Raw genomic sequence first — 11,013 nt, 5'->3', positions numbered from 1 at the left:
CTAAGTTATTCTAGACACGATAAGAAAGGATCACCAAACTAAGTTATTCTAGACACTATAAGATAGAGGCTCACTAAACTAACTTATTCTAGACACGATAAGAAGGGATCACTAAACTAACTTATTCTAGACACTATAAGATAGAGGCTAACCAAACTAACATATTCTAGACACTATACGAGAGAGGCTCCCCACACTAATCTATTCTTGACACGATAAGAAAGAGACTCACCAAACTAAGTTATTCTAGACACGATAAGAAAGAGGATCACCAAACTCAGTTATTCTAGATACGATAAGAAAGAGGCTCACCAAACTAAGTTATTCTAGACACGATAAGAAAGAGGATCACCAAACTAAGTTATTCTAGATACTATAAGAAAGAGGCTCACCAAACTAACTTATTCTAGATACGATAAGATAGAGGTTAACCAAACTAACTTATTCTAGACACGATAAGAAAGAGGATCACCAAACTAACTTATTCTAGACACTATAAGATAGAGGCTCACCAAACTAACTTATTCTAGACACGATAAGAAGGGATCACTAAACTAACTTATTCTAGACACTATAAGATAGAGGCTAACCAAACTAGCTTATTCTAAACACTATACGAGAGAGGCTCCCCACACTCATCTATTCTTAACACGATAAGAAAGAGACTCACCAAACTAAGTTATTCTAGACACGATAAGAAAGAGGATCACCAAACTAAGTTATTCTAGATACGATAAGAAAGAGGCTCACCAAACTAACTTATTCTAGACACGATAAGAAAGAGGATCACCAAACTAAGTTATTCTAGATACTATAAGAAAGAGGCTCACCAAACTAAGTTATTCTAGATACGATAAGAAAGGACCACCAAACTAAGTTATTCTTAACACGATGAGAGAAACGCTCACCAACCTATGTTATTCAGGACACGATAAGAAAGAGGATCACCAAACTAAGTTATTCTAGATACGATAAGAAAGGATAACCAAACTAAGTTATTCTAGATACGATAAGAAAGGATAACCAAACTAAGTTATTCTAGATACGATAAGAAAGGACCACCAAACTAAGTTATTCTTAACACGATGAGAGAAACGCTCACCAACCTATGTTATTCAGGACACGATAAGAAAGAGGATCACCAAACTAAGTTATTCTAGATACGATAAGAAAGGATAACCAAACTAAGTTATTCTAGACACTATAAGATAGAGACTCACCAAACTAACTTATTCTAGACACGATAAGAAGGGATCACTAAACTAAGTTATTCTAGGCACTATAAGATAGAGGCTTATCAACCTATGTTATTCTAGACACTATAAGATAGAGGCTTATCAACCCATGTTATTCTAGACACTATAAGATAGAGGCTAACCAAAATAAGTCATTCTAGTCACGATAAGATAGGATCACCAAACTTAGTTATTCTTAACACGATGAGAGAAACGCTCACCAACCTATGTTATTCTAGACAATATAAGATAGAGGCTCACCAAACTAAGTTATTCTAGACACTATAAGATAGAGGCCTATCAACCTATGTTATTCTAGACACTATAAGAGAGAGGCTTATCAACCTATGTTATTCTAGACACTATAAGATAGAGACTAACCAAACTAAGTCATTCTAGTCACGATAAGATAGGATCACCAAACTAAGTTATTCTTAACACGATGAGAGAAACGCTCACCAACTTATGTTATTCTAGACAATATAAGATAGAGGCTCACCAAACTAAGTTATTCTAGATACGATAAGATAGGATCACCAAACTTAGTTATTCTAGACACGATAAGATAGGATCACCAAACTAACTTATTCTAGACACTATAAGATAGAGGCTAACCAAACTAAGTTATTCTAGATACGATAAGATAGGATCAACAAACTTAGTTATTCTTAACACGATGAGAGAAACGCTCACCAACCTATGTTATTCTAGACAATATAAGATAGAGGCTCACCAAACTAAGTCATTTCAGACACGACAAGATAGGATCACCAAACTAAGTCATTCTAGACAATATAAGATAGAGGCTCACCAAACTAAGTTATTCTAGACACTATAAGATAGAGGCCTATCAACCTATGTTTTTCTAGACACTATAAGAGAGAGGCTTATCAACCTATGTTATTCTAGACACTATAAGATAGAGACTAACCAAACTAAGTCATTCTAGTCACGATAAGATAGGATCACCAAACTAAGTTATTCTTAACACGATGAGAGAAACGCTCACCAACTTATGTTATTCTAGACAATATAAGATAGAGGCTCACCAAACTAAGTTATTCTAGACACTATAAGATAGAGGCCTATCAACCTATGTTATTCTAGACAATATAAGATAGAGGCTAACCAAACTAAGTTATTCTAGATACGATAAGATAGGATCACCAAACTTAGTTATTCTAGATACGATAAGATAGGATCACCAAACTAACTTATTCTAGACACTATAAGATAGAGGCTAACCAAACTAAGTTATTCTAGATACGATAAGATAGGATCACCAAACTTAGTTATTCTTAACACGATGAGAGAAACGCTCACCAACCTATGTTATTCTAGACAATATAAGATAGAGGCTCACCAAACTAAGTCATTTCAGACACGATAAGATAGGATCACCAAACTTAGTTATTCTAGACACGATAAGATAGGATCACCAAACTAACTTATTCTAGACACTATAAGATAGAGGCTAACCAAACTAAGTTATTCTAGATACGATAAGATAGGATCACCAAACTTAGTTATTCTTAACACGATGAGAGAAACGCTCACCAACCTATGTTATTCTAGACAATATAAGATAGAGGCTCACCAAACTAAGTCATTTCAGACACGATAAGATAGGATCACCAAACTAAGTCATTCTAGACACGATAAGATAGGATCACCAAACTAAGTTATTCTAGACAATACGATAAGTTGACGTTAAGTGGGCCTTATCATACGTTTACCTGATTCTTGAACATTCTTTCTGGTGGTCCCACGAATATTTGTAAACAAATCATTTATTTCATTTGTCATATCAAGGTCTTTTTACTATATAAATTAAGAAGACTGAATTCTTAGCATGTTTTGATAATAGTAAGTTTGCCAAAAATATGGAGAGAATTTTGATTTTTTTACTTTTTATGTTACCGTTTTCATTTGGAAAATATGGTAAGATGTTTTTATGTTCTATACATATTGCATTGTTAAGATTGCGACACTTCATCATTACAGAAGGAACACGAAACTCAAGCCTACTATCAAGATAATCTAACGCACACATTTTTGCAGGGAGAGACATTTTATTTTGTTTCGAACGCAATTTTTTTACACACATTTTATAAAAATAAATTCAAGCTTCAAGTCCCTGTCCTACCTGTGATAGTATTTGACGGCATTTCCTTATACCAATTATCGGATTTACAGTTGGGCTTACATATTCTGTGACCCGGCATGGAGTTTGGTTTGGTTACGTGAGTAAATGTATGTTCATTGAGATGTGCTTAGTGCTTTGCTAATTTAACTCCACATAGTTTTGTTTTATTTAGTGTGTGGAATCGTCTGTGGATTAGGATGTTTAAACAAACGGTATTCCAATGGTTGTAATGGTTGTTTTTGTGGTAAATTGGGTGAAATCAAAGGTAAGTCAATGATTCACACGTTATACTGTTATTTCGTTATTTCTTATTTCTGTGGGATTATACTACAATCATGTGATAATAAATAAGGCATTTTATGATCGAAATAATATTTCTTTAATTCATTTCCAATTACAAAAGTTATTGATTGATATGAATATTCCAGAATTCCTCTAATATCATGCTGGTTAAAGGCATTTGATTGGCTGACTTAATTTCTTATTTAGAGACGTCTCAGATCATGGTTTGAGTTAAGTATCGACATAAAATATACTGAACGCAATATCGATAACAATAGGCTATATTTTTTCGATGTCTAGGTTTAATATCACATTTATTTGCACATCTACCAGGAAATAAAGAAATGACTAATAATATCACGAAAAATATGTGTTTAAGAAGGTTTTCCGCATTTAAATTGAAAAATAAAGAGGAAACATTTCAACCGTTAAAATATCAAGTGTGTAACCTAATTTGTAGCCTTATAAAAAATAACATATTTCAGCTGTGTTTTTGTATAATTTCAGTTTGCCCAACAATGATATCTTGTGGTGAAGGATGTCAAGAGAATATTTACCATGATGGTTGTAGATTATGTACCTGTTTGAATTACAGATAACATACATGCATTGACTGTTGGAATAACTGAGAATTCATCTTGTCAGCTAATTGCTACGTTATTTGTACATGGATTTTTTTTTTATCGGATGTTTGTAGACAACGCTGAATAATAAAACAAACTGACGTTATAATGAAAATTGGGACTAAATGTTAAATAAATGTTCAATGTCAATACTTATCGTCTCGATAGGGGGCTATAGAGCTGCCAACACTGTATTATAGTTTTCAGGATTCAATTAAAAAATGTGGAAATTATATAGTATAGTTGCTGTCAGTATTTCAATTCGAGTTCCAACCTAAAAAATCAACTCAAGATTGTATATTTATCCTTCATAGTATAATCACATACTCCTTTTATGTAGAGGTGAGAAACTGTTAATTGTGCATTTATCAAGCAAAGCATTTGACAGAGTCAACAGATGTCTCCTGTTACAAAAATTACATTTAAATGGCGTGAGCCGTAAAATGATCATATGTACGGTGGCTCACATACGACATATTTCACTTTTAATTTTAAAACATTAGTTTTCATAGTTAGATAAATTCAATACCGTTTGGGATGTGTCAAAACCCTCACATATCTAGGAGTTTCTTTGGCCTTATTTCTCAAAAGGGACTGAGGGGTCAACATCAGCTCTTTAATATCTTTGATAATGTCAATTTGAATGTCAAAAGACAAATAGCACTATTCGATTGTTACGTTGGATCGATACTATCGGGGCTTTCATAATTGCCCGGACATCGAGAGTTCAAGTTAAGTGATTACTCCCGCCCTTAGGTTTCCAAAACTTATGGGATAACCAAAGTTTCCTAACTCCAAATTATCTGGTAATCAAACAACGCATTAGGTATCAGTATTTACAAAGCTGGAAAGAAAGTTGTTCTAACTCGCCCAAACTTTATAATTATAACTTATTTAAAGAGTATCATTGCCTAGAAAGCTATTTAGAAAATGTATATCCAATAAAATATCGGGTTCCATTGGCCCATGCAGTTCAGATACGTCTCTCATTGTTTGTCAATAGAGACGGGGCGGTATGAGAACATCCCCCGTGATTCTAGAACCTGCAATGCCTGTTAAAAATTTCACTTCCTCTTGGTCTGTCCAATATATGAACATATCCGTTCCTTATTGCCAAAGTACTATTGTCACCATCTATTAAAATGTACTCAGCTGATGTCTTGTCAGGATAAACATACCCAGATTTATATTGCAAAGTATATTTATTTAGTATTTGCGTTCAGAAATAATATGTTATTGCTGATCTTCTATTTTTGTAGAATGAATTATTTTTTCTATTATATAATCATAACCTTGATTTTTATTGTATGATGTTTGTATTTTTGATTTCTGGTCAAAAATCTCAGGATTTTGATGAATTTTGACAAAACTTTGTGTGAGTGCATGTAATCACCCATGGATGAACTCTTTCGAAAATAGAAAAAATACTTAATCTGAGTTATTGTCCTTATTCTTGGAAATTTTAGCTGGCAAACATTCTAGAAGACAAAATTCTCGAAAGATTAAGACGAAACTGTTGAAATTGTTTCTTATCATCCATGAATGAACCCTATTGAAAGTAAAAAAAATAAGAAAAATATTTTATATGAGTTGTTGACCTTGTTCTTGAAGCTGCTTTCAAACGAGGATAATTCTGGATACACAGAGATTTGAAGGCTTAAATTTCGACGGTAAGCTGTGAACACTATTACTGATCCGTTTCTGAGACTAAAGTCTAATTGGTCAACCCCTCTAAAGATACATCATTTAGTAACGTCAACAGCATAATTATTTCGCTGTAGGAGTCACGTACAAATCATAAAATTATATGATTATACTCAAGTAAATTGCAAATACGTTTAATATATAGCAATACATTGTAATACATTTTTATTCACCTTTATAACTTACAATATTTTTATCAGTTTCGTGTAACTTAATTTCGTACAGTAGTCCTTTAGATAATTTTTCCTCTAACTGCTTCCATATAAATATAGCGATATTTTCAGCAGTACTGACTTTGTCTTTAAAGTATGGCACATCGAGATCAATATTCTTATGGTCCATAACATCCATAATGCATTCCTTCATATGTTGCTTTAATACCACTAAATTCATCACCATTCCTGTTACTGGATCCACGGGTCCTTTCAGTACCACCTCCACAGTATAGTTGTGTCCATGTCCATTAATATGATTACATTTACCAAATATCTCCTGGTTTTCTGCATCACTAAGTGTCTTACTATGAAGTCTATGACAGGCTGAAAACGATTCTTTCCTTGTTATGTACACTATGGGTAAACTCATTGTATGACCTAGACACGATTCAGATTCACAAGTTAATATAGTTATATTAACGGTAGAAGGACACAAGACTCATGATAATTATAACAACTCATCCTTATTATATACCTGTACAAAAGTAACTTCTTTGGCAACTAACATGTGCTCACGTGGAGAAGACTACACCAATCTAATGAGCAAACGCCTATTTGTCGACCTTATTGATTGCTATATGGCCACCGATCTCGACCCATATAGATTTATTGATCGTGGCACGTCATGTAATCCTTCATTTCCACCACATAAACGTAACAATTTGTAATGTTAGAATAATTTTGGTTATTTCTAACACTATATCATTTGTACAGGATGGTGGTGAATAAATGAAAGCGACAATGTCACTATTTATAACTCAAAATGACACATATCTCGGGTTCAGTTCATAAAACGACTTTAAAGCTAACGTGAAGGGATAAAAGAGATCGAGATTAGGTCAAAATTTCTTGTGGAGTCGATTAGAGCTGCTATGTTGATGATAAAGTCATGAGTACGAAGTAAGAATTTGAGGATATCTAGAGAAAAATATTTTTTGGGGCGTGTCTGGTGAATTATTTTCGGAGGCTAAAGTTCTATCCGATTTGCCTATGCATATGTCGGTCTAAATTTGATAAGATCACAAAATTAACTATATCACAAACAAAAACTGATTCAATCTGGTTGTCCAAAAGCCGAAGAACTTTGCGGAAGACTAATGTCGAGATATCGCCATACGTTATAATAATCACACTTAGAGTCTTAGAAACGTTTTTTTTAACTAAGCCAATCAGTAATAGTGTCCATATCTCATCGTCCAAATTTGAACCTTTAAATCCATATTATGTGTCCAAACTTACCTGCGTTTTAAAATGACGTCTCGACTATACGCCATATATAGAAAGACATAATAATATAGAAATAGGAACTGAAATTCCTAGTTTAAGGTACGCTACATTGTATATTGAAAGGGATTATGCGATTTTCGTACATTTCTAGTAATTTTGAAGACTGCTAACATAATTATTCAAGACCAAAATATATCTCCGAAAATGCTGTCTGCTCCCCTTTAAACTACATATTGTATTATCTTATCTCAAACTTATCAACAACATAATAACATTAGACTATATAATTATTGCGTTGTATTGTTATAAACTATGAGTAAGAGATACTAAATGAAAGATGAGTAAATTTAATGGTAAAGTTGCCATTGTCACGGGTTCAACATCTGGTATTGGTTTAGAAATAGCTAGACAACTAGCCGGTAATGGTTGTTCTGTAATATTGACTGGTTTAGGTGATCAGACGCTCATTGATTCCTTACTTCAAGAATTTCAAAGGTTTGTAGCCTACTTTGCATACAAAATAACCCAAAACAAACATTATTCCAAATCGTTCATAAGAATACAAATAAGCTTAAAGTATACTACCGCTTAGAATGACAATTTATTTTTAAAACTTGGTTAAAAATGAGTCCTTGTTCATCAGTTGACTTACCTTGTGTCACAACTATACAAAAGAGTCCTTCTATAATCCAATAAATCCATACAACTAATAAGTAATAACCCATTAAACTAAGTAACTTTAAAACTGATAAATATATACACTTGTTGACCAACTTTGAGAATTTAAATTTTATAGCCATTGTAAGAGGTGGTATTCTTTAAACAATTAGTACTCTCTGTTTTTAATTAACCATCTTAAAGCAAATTAAGTTTAATCAAGTAGATACATATATATAAATAGTATACTTTAAAAATATTTTTTATTGAAAATTGTGCATTTTGCCCCTTTAACAAGAAATTGATTTAAAAATTTTCTTTTCATTTTGAAAGTAAATACTCAAGCAAGACAAGTTATGTATCTGCTGATTTAACAGATGTAACAGCCATCAAGAATTTCTGTGAAAAAGTAAAAGAAGAATATCCACAGGGAATAGATATCTTAGTTAATAATGCAGGTAAATTGCTATCAATATGTTGGTTTGGATAACAATACTTGACTGGAATTCGGATATTTCAGAAAAAAGTTGCCTCTGTGGAAAACTTTGACCGATGACCTTAAAAACTAATTTGTCTGCATAAGACGAGCATTTGGGCACCCGACAACAGCAAGAATTAGCTGAAACTCGTGGTTGTTTTGATTGATCTGTCGAATCAAATAGTTGAAACGTCATTAAAACATTTCAGTTCTTCCTATCTTGCTACGGACTTGCTTAAAAGTTACGCCCCTACATGTGGTTATTCGAAATATACATTAATACAGTTGAATAAAGGGAAATTACTATTTATAGGAATACAGTTCATGGCACCAATAGATGATTATCCTGATACAATCTGGAATGACACACTGGCAATAACTCTTACAGCCTCTTTCCATCTTATCAAATCATTTTTACCATTAATGAGGGACAAGAAGTGGGGTAGAATAATCAACATGTCATCTCAACAAGGGTTGATTAGTGCTCCCGGTAAATGTGCTTATTCAACAGCCAAACATGGTCTGATTGGTTTAACGAAGGTACACTTTTTCTAGAATAGACTTCGGTTCCTCTTTGTTTCGGAGATTCTGAGCTGAGTGAGTTAATGGTTGGGCTGTTTGGTTTGTTGAATTCAGCTCGTCTCTCTTTCGGGATTTTGCGCTGAATGATATAGAATGTTGGTTGATTTGGTAGAGTTCGATGAGAGAATGTTTTAGTTTATTTGCTAAAAAAGAATGTTTTGTAGATGTGAGAGCCTGTTTGGCACAGTCGTGTGAGAGAATGCTTGGTAGACTCGTGCGAAAGAATGTTTTAGACAATGTTTTGTGTCGTGTGTGAGTATGTTTGGTAGAGTCTTGCGAAAGAATGTTTGGTAGAATGTTTGTGATGAATTCTTGTGAGAATGTTTTAGCTTAATGGTTTGGCATAGTCGTGTGAGAATGTTTTATAGAAAGTTTGGTAGAGTCGTGCGAGTGAACGTTTTAGAGAATGTTTGGTGGAGTCGTGTGGGAGAATGTTTGGTAGAGTCGTGCGAGAGAATGTTTGGCAGAATGTTTGGTAGAGTCGTGCGAGAGAATGTTTGGCAGAATGTTTGATAGAGTCGTGTGAGAGAATGTTTGGGTGGATTGGTTTCGTGAAGACATGTGAGAGTATGAATGGCTTTGGTTGGTTTAAATGAGATACCATTTCATTTGTTTGCTAACAGCTATCCTTTCATGATTACAGTGTGTTGCCTTGGAAGGAGCACCCCATGGAATAACATGTAATGCTATCTGTCCTGGTTACGTTGATGCACCAAGTAAGAATTTTGATTATTGTGCAAACTACATTGGTGATAATGAGTGTTGCATGCTTTCTAATCTGCAAGTTGATTGTACTCGTTTTGTACGTATGCATTTGAAAATGAAGTTAGTTCTCATGGAACCTATTATTATTATTACTATTACAGTGGCCTATGTATCGATCAAACGATTGGCAGAAGTCAATGGAACAACTTATGATGAGGAACAGGTATGGATTGTTTTGTGATTTTGTTCAATCAATTGATCAATACATGTATAATCATACCCAATTTCATACTATCTGGAAAAAACGCATCAAACACTTGAAATGGTGAAAATTGATGCTATCAGTGTCCCCAATATACACCAACAATTTAAAAATCTGCAGAAAAGAATGCTCGAAATTTAGTACAAGAAGACTGAAATCGCCACCATGTAAACATCCGTCTCGGTTGTGCCTAATCCTATCTGAAAGGGATATCTACCGCTTGGATAGATTTGCACTTACACGAGTTACAGATGTAGATATCGAGACTGAGTCAAATAAAACAGGATCTATGCACAACTGAACAAAATGAAGCTAATCAAATCTATATAATGTATTGGCATCTGGTATTATGTTATCTCATCGTTTATATTACAGGCCAAATTTATTAGTAATTCTCCAACCAATAAAGTTATAACAGTACAAGAAGTAAGTCTATAGTTTATGGAATTGTCAAATGTTACCAACTATTATAATGAGTTGTTTGGGAGAATCTACTGGTAAGGTGGATAGGGGGGCCTAGAATAACCTTCGGACTCGGTGGCGTATCTAGAAAATGCCTGAGGTGTCTCTCCGAGGCAAAAGTTCATGAAGTGCTAATTGACCTTTTTATAAACCTCCCTGAATACGCCAATGTTCAGAATCATGCTCTTATTTCATGTAATTGTATTTTGACTTCTGATTTCATAATTAATACACTAAGATACCCGCTACTGTAATTTGCTAACGAATTTTATTACAGGTGGCAGAATTAACATTATTTCTATGTTCTCATTTGGCTGGTAATATCAATGGTGCTTCAATACCAATAGAAGGGGGCAACACAATCAGATAATGATATATGAAGGTCTATAATTTATGTAAAACTAAGTCTCTTGTACTGTATCAGAGCTTTTGTTA

At 33.7% G+C, this 11,013-nt stretch overlaps 2 protein-coding genes across 2 annotated transcripts; one reads left to right on the top strand and one right to left on the bottom strand.

Moving 5' to 3' along the window:
* Positions 1–6,109: 6,109 nt before the first annotated feature.
* Positions 6,110–6,896, bottom strand: LOTGIDRAFT_196888 (hypothetical protein). The gene has a single exon (XM_009067199.1). It carries the CDS (start codon positions 6,573–6,575, stop codon positions 6,156–6,158), a length of 420 nt encoding a protein of 139 aa, XP_009065447.1. The 5' UTR covers positions 6,576–6,896; the 3' UTR covers positions 6,110–6,155.
* An 873-nt stretch (positions 6,897–7,769) lies between these two features.
* Positions 7,770–10,948, top strand: LOTGIDRAFT_168913 (hypothetical protein; the record flags this gene model as incomplete). The annotated part of the gene is made up of 7 exons (XM_009067198.1): positions 7,770–7,927; positions 8,423–8,547; positions 8,881–9,107; positions 9,793–9,865; positions 10,016–10,077; positions 10,492–10,542; positions 10,856–10,948. 7 exons carry the CDS (start codon positions 7,770–7,772, stop codon positions 10,946–10,948), a joined length of 789 nt encoding a protein of 262 aa, XP_009065446.1.
* Positions 10,949–11,013: the final 65 nt, after the last annotated feature.

Source organism: Lottia gigantea, assembly GCF_000327385.1.
Source record: "Lottia gigantea unplaced genomic scaffold LOTGIsca_80, whole genome shotgun sequence".
Taxonomy (NCBI): Eukaryota; Metazoa; Mollusca; class Gastropoda; family Lottiidae; genus Lottia; species Lottia gigantea.
This window is presented reverse-complemented; position numbering and strand designations above follow the sequence as displayed.